This window comes from Gymnogyps californianus, chromosome 2 (assembly GCF_018139145.2).
Source record: "Gymnogyps californianus isolate 813 chromosome 2, ASM1813914v2, whole genome shotgun sequence".
NCBI classification, from domain to species: domain Eukaryota; kingdom Metazoa; phylum Chordata; class Aves; order Accipitriformes; family Cathartidae; genus Gymnogyps; species Gymnogyps californianus.
This window is the reverse complement of record NC_059472.1, coordinates 486,461-503,340: the sequence shown is the minus strand read 5'-3', so window position 1 is coordinate 503,340 and position 16,880 is coordinate 486,461. Positions and strand designations below refer to the sequence as shown.

Below are 16,880 nucleotides of genomic sequence, written 5' to 3'. Positions count from 1 at the left end.
TTTCAGGTGTGCTGCCTAAATGTGGGGGTTTTTTTGAGCAGAACAGGTAACTGTTCTCTGAAGACCAAGAAGACTAAACTCTTCACAGATAATCTTAAAGGCCTTCATTTTGTTTTTCACTAATTTCTATGACTCTTCTGGGGTAAACTAACATAATCAAGGGTGCCTTTTTTTCATTAAAATCAAGTAGAAAAGCATTTTAAATATAGGTGGGTTCTGCTACAATATTTAATAGCTTACCTACCATGTAATATTGAAATATTGTAAATATTGTAATAATAAATACTTATATTGCCCTGCAGAAAATCTTTGTCTTTCAATCAATGTTTGCTGTGTGTGAAAGGGAAAAATACAGGGGTATCTTGTTCAATGAATAATATGGTAATTTTTTTTTTTGGCTTTCAGAAAGCAATGTTCCAAGAGATACTATTACTGAAACATCATGAAGCTGTTATCAGGCAACAGTGGAACTATAGTAAACTTTAAAACTATATTCCTGTTTTAATGCTGATTTTTGATACATTCTCCTCATTAACTTGAAGTTCTCATAAGAAGTCTCTGTCCCTGAAATTTTACTTCACCTATGATAAATGATTGTTATTCCAGAACGGTGGGACTACAGTTACAGAGAGGATTCAGGCACTAAATTCCAGCATGTGAGTACCACTGCCATTGACAGAATATCCATTTTATCTTTTAGTACCTAAACACCAAAGGCTAGTTAAGTAAAAAAATAGTACATTCACGTCTGGTACCAGATGTGGTCACTTAAGTCTGGTAATACTAGGAAGCTGGGAATGCAGCTCACAGGGAAGTCCTGTTTTATTCTGGTACATTCATAAAATAGGCATTTCCTGTCTATCTCAGGTACAGGTAGATACAGGAAATGGCAATGACAGGGTGAATATGTTGTGTAGGCAGTGCTCTGTGCAGCGCGTTGGCTCTTTGAGTCCAAGATGCCAGTTCTCATGCACGGAAAAGGGAGCCTACTGCTTCATTCAGGGTTGTGACTTCCACTGAAAGCCTAGCACCTAGCAATTTGATGATACAACATGACACCCAAGATCCTCTGTGAACCTAGTCCCACACTGAGAGGTGATGGGCTGTAACACTACCTTTTTATTCTTAAAATGGCTTTTGTTATTACCAAGTGAATTAGTTATTCTGCAATATTTGTGTACACCTACAACATCTGGTAATCAACATATCACTAGAAGAGATGAGTCATTCTTGTTCTGGTCAGGAACATACTTTTACACCGAATGCACCATGCTGAGCAAGATAAAATTCTAAAAATCTAAACAAATACAGCAAAATTCTAAAATGATAATGCCATCTTTGACTACAGAAAGAATTAAATTTCGAACTTGTCTGTTACAGAACAATGCTGGAGCAGGTAGGTTTGGGAAAGGCTGGGGAGGTATGGAATGATGTGAGTAAGAATTACACAAAATAGGGCTAGCATATATATAATAGGATATATAGCTATATAGCCTATCTTCCTCTCTAGAGTAAAATAATCTCTATCTGTATCATCTGGCAGAGAAGAAGTGTATTGATCACTACAGTTCATTTTGGGACCCACCAATAACTGGATCTGATTCATTACTAAGAGCAGACAAAGTATACATACAGCATTCATTTATGAATTTGTATGTATGTAACAGATTATGGGTTGTATCTGAAATGGTATACATTCATACAATATGGAATAACAGTAAGAAATCCATTTCAGCTTTTTTTCCAATTTTGGCCGCTTCTTTCCTCCCCCTTTTTTTTTCTTTTTTCCTCTCTTAACTTTATTTCTAGGTTTACCTCCTCATGTTAAAATGATAATTCCTCTTGATTCTTGCAGATTTTTACCACCATCTATATTAATACAGAAATCAGCTTAATTTTTTTTTTTCAGATCAGACAATCTATCTTTCCACACATTCATTTCCCAAGGTTTTCAACAAACAGTAAAATAATCATTAGTTGTTACAGATATGTAAATTATATAAAGCCTGCTACCATGGGAGCTGGCATCCTAAAAAAAAAGCTGAAGTTTTAAAGACCCTACTAAAGTTACCTTCAGGAACTGATGCAGCCTCTTGCCTCCATCAGTCAGCCACGTACCTGAACGGGTTTGCTGAGCTTGCAGCTAGTGTCACAAGTGGGTAATCATGAAACCCAAGCTAATGGGAATGGGAAATTCAGAAGCCTAGTTCCATGTGAGAGCATTCTTCCCTGTCATCTCTTTAGACTATGGCACAAAGATCGGGGGAAAAAACAAAGTCCCAGTTTGGCAATCCTGCTGGATGCCAAACAGAGACAGTTCAAGCTGAGGAAAAAAACCAAACAGCTAAGTAACTAAACATTATGTACAGCGTTTCCTTGACAGCCTCTGTCTCTACCTTCTGTCCTGCAAGACACTATAACACAACAGCATGAACCTAAAGGCTAATCTGGACAGTTTTAAAGCTGCAAGCTTGGTACCAAACTACTACAAGAAAGTTATATGAGATAAAACACTTCTGAGCTTGAAAATTTCAGCAGCCTTCCATTCTTATGAGTCCCTTCTTTCCTTGTCTTCACACAGAAAGATGTGCTAACAAATGAACATCCCCTCCTCCCCACGATCCCTTAAAGAATTGGAGTTACATTGTCAAGGAAGTTACTACTTGGCCAAGACAGCATTTTAGATGCTTAATTGAACTCCCGACTCAAGTGAAAAGGAGCCCTAAAACCAGGTCTGTCTCCATTAATAGCATGTGAATTTCCTTTTTTATGGCCTTTCAGCTGCTTCTTTCAGCTCCCCCCCCAAAAGCAATACTTCCATTACACATAAGGAAACAAACTGATAACAAAACAGAACCAATAGGCTTAGAAAATGGTAAATATGAAAGCTGAGCATGTACTGCTAGACAAGACCATAACCATAGATAAGGGCAAAAAGTTGTTTACAGTATTTTTTTCTCCTGTAAACCTTCAAAAAAGTGCCTCCTGTATTTGACTCATCATTAGATACAAAGAAAAGATAACTGTACCTGAGAAACAATTGGTTTTTAAACACTTCTTCCAGTTAATGCGCATGCACACGCGTGTGCGTGTCTGTGTATTTTTCTTTCCTGGACTGAACTCAAGTATTAATTTTCTATTTTTTATTCTGTCCTTCTGAAAGTGGAATTGTTTTGTCTGCTGAAACTATTCCCTGAGCATAACATAAAGAGACTCTTACTTTATTTCTTTGTTTTAAGCATCTTGGCAATTTAATAATTTTATTTGAAACATACTGTGATAAGGTTGCCTGATACCACATGACTTTATTGGGCAAATTGTGCCATAGGAGTCTAATGCTGAAGACATTTCCACTCACTAACCATGAAGAGTATTGCCTATGGTGCTTACAGCCATCATAAACAAGTTACTTCCTCATTCCCCTTTGACAGTCAGTGATTATATGGAATTAAATAGTATTTCTATGATCATTTTTTGGTCTTGAAGGTCCCCAGGATTTTGGGCATGAATTTTCCCATCTTCTTGTCTTTGGCATCTGTGTCATATTCCTCTTCACTTTGACTTGTATGTTCATCCTTTTTGCAGAAGACCTCAAATCTACTGTAGACTCGCTTCTCCTTCCGCATATTCTCCATTTTTTTCAGAAGGGTATCTCTATCCTCTGATGGTTGCCGCTGAAGATTTCGTTTCTGGCTCCCAAAACTCTCTGACCTGTGGATGTTACAGGTTTTCTCCTTCTCACCTTTCCTTTCCAAGCTTGTAGTTGACTTAGAAAGATCAGGATTACTAGTGGATGGTAGTTGCTTGGCCAGTTCAGCTCTGTTCTTCTGACTGTTTGCAGAGATTTGTTCCAAAATCACCTTGGTATCATCACGGAGATTGCTGCTGTACAGGATGTTAGCTGTGGATGAAGGAAATCTCCCCTGCGTTGGCTGGCTGCTTTTGGGAGGAAGTGGTGTTGCAAATTTATGGGTTTTTTCTTCCTCCATCATTTCCTGACAGTCTCCTATGGAAGATCGTTTGAGAACCACAGCCTGCTTCTCAGGTTTTCCACTCTCAGAAGGGGGGTCCTCCTCCAATTTCTTTTCACCTTTTGGGTTCAAAAGCTGCTTCAGCCGTAGTGACCCTTTTCTTAAAAATTCCATTGGATTTTGTTCTTGTTTTGAACAGTCTTCCTCAGATTTATTGAGAGAGCTGTCAGATCCTTGACTTCTAGGTAAGTTTTCAAGAACTGATGTGGTACTTGTCCTAATCTGTGGTTTCTTCAGTTCTGTATTGACTAATTTTTGAGTGTCTTCTTTGAATGTCACTCTTTCCTTCTTCTCTGGAAGAGTCAATTTCTGAGTGTCTCCTACAAATATAAGACTCTCCTTCTCTGGAAGAGCAGGTTTATTCTCTACAGGGTAAAACCGAGACGATAATTTGTCCACCTTAGTGCTAATAAGTGCTAGGGGATCTTTACTCAATGTGTCAACAAGCTGGGGGGTTGATGAGGCCATTCCAAATGGTCTGTCAGCCTCTCCATGCACTTTGTAAGTACTGCAGGAGTCTTTGGAGTCTAGTACCCTACTCTCCAGAATCTTATATTGCACGGATTTGGTACATTTCTTCTCTGTGTTCTGTGATTCTTCTTGCAGATAACTGGAAACAGCTTTGGTATGAGTGACTGTAGCTCGCTCTGTGTCTTTGCCCACAGCTTTGTACTTCTCTAAAAGTTCTGCCACTTTAGACGAGGCGGCCGTCTTTATAGTTTCATTGTCTTTTGTCAACTCACTGGACATTTGTTCTTTTTGGATCATCTGAACCTTTTCTATTGTGGTGTTAGGCTGATCTAACTTGGCAGCACTGAAAATCAGAGACGACCTGAGTCTTGAGCTCCTCTGGATCAAAGGATTTATTCTGGACCTAAAGGCATCTTGTTTCATTATAGGGGTTTCTTCACCTACTCTATCAGGATCTGCAAATTCTTTGGCACTTTCAATTCCCAGTGACTTGCTATTAAAAGACATAGGGGATTTGAATGCTGGGATGAGGTCAGTGGCGTGCTTTGTGAGGGTATCCCCAAGAACATCATTATATGCCTCTGATTCCATAGGCATTGGAAGACCTTCTTCTGGTTCGGACTGGTATGCACTAAGGTAAGAAGAAATCCTCCAGTTACGTAAACCTGTTCTATTTTCCTGTGTGTTCTTGTCTTCATCTTGGTCCTCATCTTTGTCTTGTAAGAACAGGCGTTGTTCCAGGCTTTGTTTCTGTGTAGGAGAAGTCTGGCAAATAAATTTCTGTCCTATATTCTGCCTTCTTAACATCATCCCCATTGGGCCGTTGCCTGCAGGATTCAGCTGATCAGAGCCATGTCTCACTTCCCTGGAAGAATTTGAAGGTACGTAATCCAGCCTTAAGGGGAAACCCTCCTGTGGAAAATTGGATTCAAGTTCAGGGTATCTGGGTCCCTCTCCATAGTCTTCCAGTTCATTGAATCCTGGCCTGCCACCTCGGATTCTCTCAAAGAGTCCCTGAGGTCTGCCAGAAAGATGAGGATGTTCAAACTGGTACTGGTAGAACTGATCCTTCTGAAAATGACTAGACTGGATTTTAAATTCATCCATATTGTTCATGAACATCTGCCTGGCATACTGTTTAGAAGAAGCAAAATTTTCAAATGTTCCTTCTGCAAAACTGTGTCTCTTAAAAGCATCCAACTCCAACTGCTTGGAACGGAGAAAACTCCTGACAGGATCCATCTGAGAATTCTCCATTTCTACCTTTTTATACATTCGCATGGCTGACCCCTCCACAGTATGGCGCAACATGTCATCCCGCCTGAAATTTGACAGGAAGTACCTGTCTGGATCAACTCTGTCCATAAAGGAGGGAAAGAGATTGTCATCCCTCTGGAACATCAGGGGTGCTTTTTTCGGAAAGAAAGGCATGTTATTGCCAAAGGGAGTCATGGCAAATGTGTTCTCTGCCTTTGCCAAGACATTGGCTGGAGGAACAAGAGGTTCTGACTGTGCAAACAAAATTCGGAATTCTTCGTCAAAGCTGGCCACCAGCTCCCCCTGAAAGATGTGTGCAATGCTTCTGTGAATCTTCTCAAAAGACCACATAAAACTACAGAGAGAAACAGAAGTAATGATAGTGCATTAGCATCAAGTAACTTGATTGTACCACTTTACATTAATCCACTTGCTTGCCTGAAGACAATTCTCCTGATATTATTTACTGCTCAGGCAGCCATTCATTACACACTATTGTTCCCAAGCCTCAGAGTTATGAATTGATTTGGAATCACATCTTTGCAGAGGATTTTACAAGGCAATAAATGACTTCTGTTCTAAAAAGCCAGTCAGTAGTAACAACAGCAAGAGAGCGAGCTGATGATAATCCTTAGATGAAGTAGATGTTCCTGCAATTACTTTGGGTTGTAATTGGTTTTTATAACTAAAATGTTGTGGCCATCTTTAAAAAGAGCAAAAGGATCAACTAGGGAACTACAGGAAGTCAGCCTTACCTCAGTCTGAGGGAAAATTGTGGAGCAAATCTTCCTGGAAGCCATTTCCAGGCACAGGAATAACAGAAAGACAACTGGGATCAGACAGCAGGGATTTACCAAGGGCAAACCATGCCTGACCCAATCTGATTGCCTTCTACAAAGAGAAGGCTGGCTGTGTGGACCAGGGGACAGCAGAAGATGAGATTTTTCTTGACTTCAGCAAGGGTTTCCACATGGCCTTTACATAAGTATCTTTGTAGCCAAACTGGAACACTGCGGACTAAATGAGTGTGCCACACAGTAAATGGGAAATTGGTTGGACTGTCAGGCTTAACGCGTGGTGGTCAGTCATTTGAAGTCTGACTGGTGGACAGTTATAAGTGGTGTTCCTTGGGGGTCGGGGCTTGGGGAAATAGTCTTTAACACTGTCATTAATGACCTGGACAACAGGACAGTGTGCACCCTCAGCAAGCTTGCAGATGACACCAGAATGGGGGGACGGCACAGTTGATGTGCCAGTCAGGGGGACCTCAACAGGCTGGGGAAATGTGCTGACATGAAATTCAGCAAACGCAAATGCAGAATCTTGCAGCTGGGATGAAACAACCCCATACACCAATACAGGCTGAGGATGACTAATCCAGAAAGCAGTTTGGCTGAAAAAGACTTGGGGGTTCTGGCAGGCAACAAGATGAAAATAACAGCAGCACCTTTGCAGCGATGGCTCAACACATACAGGGATGCAGTAGTAGAAGTGCAGCCAACAGGTCAATGGAAGCGATTATTCCGCCCTAGTCAGCACTTGTGACACTGTACCTGGCGTACTGAGTCCAGTTTTCACAGAATCACAGAATCACAGGATGGTTGAGGTTGAAAGGGACCTTTGGTGGTGGTCTGGTCCAACCCGCTCTGCTCAAGCAGGGCCACCTAGAGCCAGTTGCCCAGGACAGTGTCCAGACAGTTTTTGAATATATCTAAGGAGAGAGACTCCACAGTCCCTGGGCAACCTATTCCAGTGTTCAGGTAACCTCACAGTAAAAAAGTGTTCCCTTATGTTCAAACGGAACTTCCTGTGTTTCAGTTTGTGCCCATTGCCTCTGGTCCTGTCACTGGGCACCACTGACCAACCCTAATCCAACAACTCCCTTCAAAGCAGAATAGTTAAAGAGACCAAGGAGTACGCCTTTATGTTTCAAGAGCAAGTTACTTGTATGGAATTACCCACGCCTTTATTGTTAATAACTGTACTATACCTGTCTTATGCCTGAGTATCTCAGTCAAGGGGTGTATGTTATTGTATCTCATTTTCTATTGCTAAACCGAAGCATATCTTACATCCTTGCTCATAACCAAAATCTACTCCAGTCTGTATATCCCCTCCAACTTATCTGATATATCTGTATATCCTGTATATCAATATCCCCTCCCCCACTGCAGCCTCAAAAACTCCCTCAAATGACATCATACAGGAAGGCAAATGTAAGCCTTTCTCATGCTGATATTAGAAACCTTTTGTAGCTCAGTTTGAAAGTACTCATGTACAGTTTACCGGTAGCTGTTCAACATCCCTGCTCAAAGTAAAGCCATCTTCAAAGTTACGTAAGGTTGCTTAGGGCCATGGCTAGTTGGGTTTTGAATATCTCCAGGGATACAGACTCCCCAACCTCCCTGGGCAGCTGCTCCAATGTTTGACTACGGTCATGGTGAAGAATTTTTTTCTTTATAGCTCATTGATACTTCTCTTGCTACAATTGTATCTATTGCGTTGTATCATGCGGTGTACCTCTGGGAAGAGGTTGGCTCCATTTTCCTTACAACCACCCTTTACTTAGTTGAGGACAGCAATCAGCTTATTGCCCCCACCCCCCACTCCTGCCATCTTTACCATACTTTTCTTCAGGCTGAACAAGCCCAGCTCTTCCAGCCTTGCCTCGTACCTAATATACTCTATCCTGCTATCCATCTTGGTAGCCCTCTGCTAAACTTCCTCCACTTTGTCAACAGTTTCTTGTACTGGGAAGCCTAAAACTGGGAAACCGTGAACCAGTTTATGGTTTAATATGCTAGGGGCCACCCAGCTGGAAAGCAGCTTGGCAGGAAAGGTTCTGGGGGTCCTGGAAGACACCAAGTTGAACACGAGCCAGCAATGTGCCCTTGCCACAAAGAAGGCAAATAGCATCCTGGGCTGCATTAGGCAAAGCATTGCCAGCAGGTTGAGGGAGGTGATCCTTCCCCTTTATTCAGAAGCGGTAAGGCCACACCTGGAGTACTGTGTCCAGTACAAGAAGGACATGGACATACTGGAGAGAGTCCAATGAAGGGCCACAAGGATGATGAAGGGACCGGAGCACCTCATATGTGAGGAAAGGTTGAGAGAGCTGGGACTGTTTAGCCTAGAGAAGAGATGGCTCAGGGGGATCTTATTAGCGTATACCAATACCTGAAGGGAGGGCGCAAGGAGGATGGATGGAGCCAGGCTCTTTTCAGTGGTGCCCAGTGACAGGACCAGAGGCAATGGGCACAAACTGAAACACAGGAAGTTCCATTTGAACATAAGGGAACACTTTTTTACTGTGAGGTTACCTGAACACTGGAATAAGTTGCCCAGGGACTGTGTGGAGTCTCTCTCCTTAGATATATTCAAAAACTGTCTGGACACAGTCCTGGGCAACTGGCTCTAGGTGGCCCTGCTTGAGCAGGGCGGGTTGGACCAGAAGACTGCCAGAGGTCCCTTTCAACCTCAACCATTCTGTGATTCTGTGCAGGAAGGAGGAAGATGTTCAGCGTTACGGCGTTTGTCTTCCCAAGTCAAGCTCTGCTTTCTGGAAATGGCTAGATATTTGCCTGCCAATGGGAAGTAGCGAATGGATTCCTTAGTTTGTTTTGCTTGCGTGTGCAAGTTTGCTTTAGCTATTAAACTGTCTTTATCTCAACCCACGAGTTCTCTCACGTTCGCCCTTCTGATTCCCCACATCCTGCTGGGAGTAGTGAGTGAACATCTGTGTGAGGCTTAGCTGCCTACTGGGGTTAACCCACAACACCTTATAATTACTGTATCTTTTTTACAGATCGTTTACTCTTGATGTGAAGGAAGCTTGGCTTCAGGTGTCTGGGCTTGCGGGCTTGTTTAATTGGTCTGTCTACCTCAGTTGCAAAATGGTGTATTTTTCCTGAAAATTGCTGCTCAGTATCCTTCAGCGAGAAAAACTTTTGGCACCGATGTTCATTTGGAAGTGCCGAAGCACTGCTTTACCAATTAACCAGCCTCTTTCTCACTGAAACTGGGACATGTAACATTGCAGGGCTTCTCACCTGTAGTTGCCACTCAGCACCACCATGCAGTCCACCAAGAGGAATTTCTCTTTCACATGGCCTTTGAAGGACATCCCTGTGCGGCAGTAGTAGGTTGGGCCAGAAACTGTCCTCACCCTTAGGAACTGCAAACCAGACAAGGCACTGACTCAGTTGGAAGCTGTTACTTTCCTCCCCCTGCCCCTCCTTCTTCCCCTTGCTCTTTTAACTTCCATCCTGCCACCATTTTTATACTTCAGCTCTAGTGATTCTGTCTGCATACACAATGGATAGATAAACCCATTTATTAGTGTGTCCTCAGCCTTCAGCCCTGTATCGCTGTGCCAGCTCTCCTAGCTTTCTTCATACTCATCTTTCATGAGGCTCTGGCCCATTTTCCCCTTTCTCTGGTTTTTACTGTCATAACAATCCTCTGTGTCCCAGGACATATCCCCCTCAGGATGCAAATTACGGGCAGGGCAGGTCTTTCATTTGCTCACCTCCACATAGTTAAGATTGACTCTGCATTTAGCAGCTGTATCGAGGAAAAGTTGAGAGTTCATTTCATCCAGCAAGATGTACACAGGCACTCTGCGAGCAGCAGCATCCAACACCTCAAACAGCAGATCCACATCAGTGAAAATGTCCATCACTATGGCTACCACCTAGGAAAAAAATGCAAGAAAAACATCAGCGATCTGTGCCTGTGCTCATCACACTCCCCAGCACCTCACATTCCAAAGCTGCACTGCTGCACCATCTCCATTTCAACATCCTTTTTAAATAGGAACCTTCCCATTTAAAGGTTCCTTTAAACATCGTGGGCCCTAGAACTGGAAACAGAAGTGCTATCTAAGGTGCATATTCTGTATATATGAGGGTGAGAGGTGAGGGAAAAACCTCACTGCCACTGAGCGTTCCCTTACTCATTAATCCAATGACAGCAGGTATTCTTTTGGTCACCACACTGGAAGGTTGTATTGAGCCACTTGGCCACCACCTGCTCACCCCCTCCAACACACCCGTGCCATTTTTAGATAACTTCCTGGCCAACGTTCAGTCAGCCACTATATAGCTGCATCTATATGCTGATAATATGGGAAGTAGCTTCAAACCTCTATCTCCCTGTCCTTCCCAACTCTTATTTTATCAGTGAGTATAAAATACCTGATGGAAGGGTGTAAGGAAGATGGAGCCAAACTCTTCTCAGTGGTACCCAGTGAAAGGACAAGTCACAAGACACAAATAGAAATACAGGAAATTCCAGTTAAACATAAGGAAAACCTCTATTACTGTAAGGATGACTGAACACTGGAACAGGTTGCCCAGAAAGGTTGTGGAGTCTCCGTCCTTGGAGATACCCAAGGACATGTTCTAAGTAACCCTCTCTAACTGACCCTGCTTTGAGCGGGGGACTGGACTAGACCGTCTCCAGAGGTCCCTTTCAACCTCAACTATTCTGTGATTCTGTGAAGTCTTGGTATATTTTAGCATGGCCTTACACACTTTTCCATGAGACCAGAGAGCAGAGGTTAGCTTTCATGCAGTAAACGGTAGTTTTGGAATCATCCTTCCCCTCTGTCAGATCCTGGGAGCAAAGTTAAGGGAATCAGCAGAGGACCCGATGCATTCTGATTCATCTTCCATACACATAGAATTTTACCTCTGCTCTAGTTGGGCTCTTCACTGTCTCACCTGTTGAGCTGCTCGAATCATTCTGCGAGCCTCCTCCTTAATGCTGGGATTGTCCGGGGGTGGTGGTTGCACAAGGGTTGTCACCTCTGTTCCCCTGAACCCAAAGACCATTGGCCAGCCCAGGTCAAGCTCAGGAACAGCGAGGTCTGAGTTCATGGGCCAGTAAGTCCCAGAGGATCCGTCCATGTCATTGTCACCTGCGGTGTCTGTGCTACCTTCCTGATTGGCGTACTGGGGTTTCTGGAGATTCTGTATGATGTGATCCACCTCTGAGTTGCAAAGAAAATCAGGGGCTGCTTCCTCTGCCAGGAAGCGTTGGTAACTCTCTTTGCCCTCTTCAGTAAGCACATCCAGAGCTAAGCGGTAATACTCCTTGTAATGGGGGGGAAGATAGTTAGGGTCAAGGGGATTGTCCCCCTGTGAGGAGCTTTGAGATCGACGAGCCATGAGGGGAGGGAGAGCTGTAAGAAAAGAATAACCAACAATGAGAGCAGTTTTCACTCCAGTGACACATCCATCCTCATAAATGGTGAGAGTTGGGGGTTCACGATGGCAAAATCAAAAGGGAAGAGATTCAAAGCACACAGTAATGTTGGAGAAAGTTCATTCCAAATGGATACGGAGCCTTAAATTAGGCAAAGGCGGTAATCACTTAAGCATTACTTTAACACAGTTAAATGGTTTTGGGGAAAATAAGGAACAAATCAAATCGGGCAGCACTGTGATGAACAAAGATGATGCATCTAACAGAATGCCCAACTTTCTTTTTTAGGCTGCTGATTGCTAAGCTTAAATTTGTCTTCTGTTTTAAAGCTACTCCCCCCCCCCCCCCAAACCAATGCTGCTGGTTATTATCTGGACTCCATTAAAACTCATTTCCAAATGCTACAAAAATTATTTACTGTGTGTAATATGACACGAAACCAAAAAGCATATGCATGTATACAAATGCACCCTCTGAATCCTTATAAATTGAGTGTTATAATCACCTCAGCATATGAATAGAAGCAGGGCATGAGTGGAATACAGGCAAGTATAAGGGTATCCTGCTGTTGTAACATGGTCAGAAGTCAGACAAATCTTCATGAGATCCATGAAGAAATAAAAAACAAGAGACATGATTGCTTCTTCAATCTCTTGATGTTGGGAAAAATCTGAGCTGAAGGGGCTCATATTCAATATTTGACAATTGTCTGTAGGGAACCTATTATTTGAGACTAAAGACAAATTTGATTTTAACCAACTTTTGGAAGAAAAGTTTGTCATGCCACAAATACAACTCAATAAATAATATCCTACTGATCTGCAAAGAACTCCAAAGCACTTTGGCTTCTGACCCCCAATTAATGTCAATGCTTGGACATACTTTTCCTGGGGCCCCAGCACTGACGTGCCAACAGAGGCTTCCTCATAATCAAAAAAAGAGCGTGGCTGTCCTTGACCACTCATGCAAAGTTACATTAATAGGAAGTGCGAATATAGAGGGTGAAAGTGGCTGCTATTGTCATTGCCATCCAACACTTCTGCTCCCAAAATGGAAGGGATTGCCATGGATGTGGGAGCAAGAAAAAAAGACTTCAGGCCCATAGTATCACTCTCGTTAATAGCTGTAAGTATAAAGCTAGAATAGTTTCAAGATAAAGCCTGAGTGGACTTTCTTATCTGACTACCTGCATAGCACAGACCAGTGCTATGTTACTCCTGCCTCAAACTCCCACAAGTTACTCCTGCTTCAAACTATAACTAATAGTAGAGCTGCATGATACAACAGAAAAAAATATGGTCTTAATATAAAGATAGCAACTGAATCTAACAGGTCCTTGTGTGAAGTACTCCAATAGATAATCGTCTTTATAGTCTACACATGTAGCCTTATTTGTAGTCTGAATTGTCTAGATATATCTTCCCACTCGAATTCTCATTCTATCTTTTTTCTCTTAAAATAAAAAGCAGTCCACTATATACCTCCATTTTGGTGTGCTCAAGTCACCTATTTACCTGCTCTGAACTATTTTAGTAGTGTCTTTAGCCTTTCATTTTAAGGAAATGCTCCCAGAGTTCCACTCATTCTTGGATATGAAACCAACATATTCAACATATTCAGATATAACCCATAAAGGAGATGAATGGTCATGCAGGCAGCGAACTGCTCATAATGCTAGCTTGCTCAGAACAGTAATGATGAGAGCCAACTACAAAAACAAAAAATGAAGCAGCAGCAGCAGAACCTTATGATACTGACTGGACAATCAAAATGGCAGAGGGAATATAATGTTGATAAATCTAAAGTGGTGAAACAACCTTAATTTTGTATTTTATTGATTAATATAATTATTTCAATACTGTTATAAATCAAGAAGGAGAAGACGGACCTTAAAGGAAAAGTGTCAGCTAATGCTAAGCATTGAAAGGTAAGGAACAGAGAAAATAACATCCTACACAGATTCAGAGGGAACTCACAACCTGAATGTTATGAATACAAAAGTCTCATTCCTCACATCTTGAAAAGGCTATTATAAATCTGAACTATGACTCTTTAGTCTAGAGAAGACATCTACAAAATATGACCAAGGACAGCTGTCCATTTTCTACTCCAGTACAAGAACTAAAAGGGCATAAAATTAAACTGGCAGGTAGTGGGTTCAAATTGAACACCAGGAAACACTTTTTCTCAATTCTACTTACTCTGCAGAACTCCTTCCCACAGGATGTTTTAGGATGGTTAGAGAAAGTATGTACAAACAGGACAGGCACGCAATACTTCGTCAGAACACTTTTCCACCATCCCACGATCTGTGGCTGGAAAGGTAGGTCAGGAAACATAGGGGAAAGGCTAAGTGGGGTAGTTTTTACAATAAGAGGAGTCACTTTAGTTCCCTAAGGATTTGTGGTCGTCAATATATTCATGAATAACCAGGAAAAATAGTACCAGTGAAAAAATAAATTTGATGCAAAAGAAAAATGACACTCATGGTTTTCTCTAAGCCACTGGCCGCAGGGAGAAAACAAATATGGAGCTGGACGGACCCCTGGTATGACTGAATATAGTGATCATAGGTGAAGTGGGACAGATAGTCCCAGGAGGGCCACTGGTCTGTGAGGGATGTTCGGAAGGGTACCTGCGCTTCTCCTGTAACATGGAGAGACATCTGCACTTGACTGTGCTACCAGCATAAAAACAGTCTCTCAGGAGGGCGTTGCCTCCTCCCGTCTGTGTCGGAGGGTGTCATTTCGCTGTGTGTGCAGTAAGGAGTGTCAGCCTCAGCTGTGAAACGCACCGGGTGACTGCTCCCCTGGGCCTTGTGCGGGCTGGGCGCGGCGTGGCCGGAGGGCAGGCAGGAAGCAGGTCTGTCAGCACCCAGCCTGGGACAGTTTTTGGGCCATCAGCCTCCAGGCTGCTCAGCCTATCTCCCACCTGAGGCCGTGCTGAGGAGCCTCCAGCCTCCAAAGAATCAGCAAAGAGATCAGTACTGACCACAGGGAACCAGGGCCAGTGCGCTCAGCCACCCTGAGAGCAGCAGGAGCAGACAGGCCGGGGTGGGGCAGCCTGGTCTCCAGACGTCACCTTTACCTGCGAAAACAGATCCCGAGGGCCGCAGCAAACACCTGAGCTGGATTGCACCAAACACAGGAGCATGAACAGACCTCTGGCTGACTAATGAGGCTGGAAAATCTGCACCGTCACCCTCTTTGGCTCACAAGGAGAGAACTAAGGAGGGAGATGCTGTGCCTTATTTCAGCCAGCTCCTTCTTAGAAGTTAATGCTGAGAAAGCATCATCAAATCCTGCTTGGAAAGAACCTGCAGTCTGCTGAGTGTGCCATTCCTGTGTTTGCCCAGGCAAGGTTCTAGTCATTAAGCCTCCTCACTTCCTTCAGGTGGTTTTAATTTCTTCCAAAATAGACGCACAAATCTGAGAACTGTGAAATAAAAAACAGAAATTCTGTTTCTGCCACCATAAGCCTAAGTAACCCATGACCTGCAAGGATATAAGGACAAGTCCGTAACAAGTGGGCACAAAAAATTTAAGAGTAGCTACAGTAAGTGTGTTTGACCATTACACTGTTCCCAAGGAAAGGCAGGAAAACTGTAAAAAAAGTATCCTTTTCCCCCAAGAAGACCCTAGATTACCCTGAACCTAAGTGTGAGGAAATTCTAGAGTTTGCTCAGTTTTAAAGTATAGCTGTCATGTACTTTGATTCCCCTGAATAGATCCTCATTTTTATTTTAGAAATGAAGTTCAGGAAGAACCTGAAGATTTCATACTTTTGTCTGGATTGTGTGACAACTTGTTTGCAGCAGCAGTTGTAACTCTGAGTGGGCAGCCTGCTATGTATGCATAGATGAACTCTACAGTGTGTTCACAGAAGTTCGGTACCCCCAGGTAGTGCCAGAGTAATAGCACTAGTGCTACACAGAAAGTTTGTGTGTATGCAATGAGGCGAATATACTCAGGACACTCATCATAGCTGCATGGATAATACAGGTGAGCAAGAGCAGCAATTTCAACCACCTACACACACTGCACTCGCTGTGTATGCACTGGAGTATGTCTCTTCATAGAATCCTTGATAGAAGTAAATCAATTCTGGTTTGAAACAGCTTACATGATAACTAAGCAGGACTTTAATTTAAAAACTATCTTAAATATTCTGCAATTCTTAAGAGAAAACTAACTTACTGAATAGGATTCCAGAGAGTGAAAGCACTTGACAGTTCTTGGGAATTATGTGGAATGCATTCAAAAAGATATGGTCCCATTTGCACTTGCGATGCACCTGCTGGTATGTCAGAAGTGGAACAACTGTCTGCACCTTATGTTTGTGCAAGATGGGAAGCTGATGGTCTACTGATACAGATTTAGAGTCTGGGGAATAAAAACAATTTCAAGAGTGACTGGTTTTGTCTACATCTGTAAGGAAAGATTACCATAGCCTCTGGATCCAAATGAGAGTTGAAGAGGTTGAAGTTTCTGCATATAAGAAAAAGCTTGAGCAAATCAAGATCTCTGTATCTGTTACTTCAAATACACAGGCAGCTGATTTCCAAGTCCAAAAGGACACTATATGAGTGGGGGTTTGTTTCTGAAAGCAGAGAGATGTGCTACAATGTTCAGTTTTATTCCATATGGCAGTTTTCCTTAAAGCTACTAATTTAGAGTGCTTTCTAGTTAGTAGCTATTACCATTTATGCAGCTAGAAAAAAATTTAAATAATGGGTAAGGTGTTGTGATGTGTTTTGTGTGTTTTCTTCATGCTGCAGAATTTAATATCTTCATCAATGACATGGAGAGTGGGATTGAGTGCACCAGCAGCAAGTCTGCAGATCACACCAAGCTGAGCAATGCAGTTGATTTGCTCGAGGGAAGGGATGCCATCCAGAGGGACCTTGAAAGGCTT

General features: G+C 42.7%; 1 protein-coding gene across 1 annotated transcript in view; it reads right to left on the bottom strand.

Moving 5' to 3' along the window:
• Positions 1–3,234: 3,234 nt before the first annotated feature.
• FAM83H (family with sequence similarity 83 member H) overlaps positions 3,235–16,880 on the bottom strand; it is a 28,210-nt gene continuing 14,564 nt past the window's right edge. The window contains exons 2-5 of the mRNA XM_050892375.1: positions 11,483–11,943; positions 10,288–10,452; positions 9,809–9,933; positions 3,235–6,114 (exon numbers count right to left, since the gene is read on the bottom strand). Of these exons, the coding sequence (XP_050748332.1) occupies positions 3,468–6,114; positions 9,809–9,933; positions 10,288–10,452; positions 11,483–11,929 (3,384 nt within the window). The 5' untranslated portion in view covers positions 11,930–11,943 and the 3' untranslated portion in view covers positions 3,235–3,467. The remainder of the gene's footprint in view (positions 6,115–9,808; positions 9,934–10,287; positions 10,453–11,482; positions 11,944–16,880) is intronic.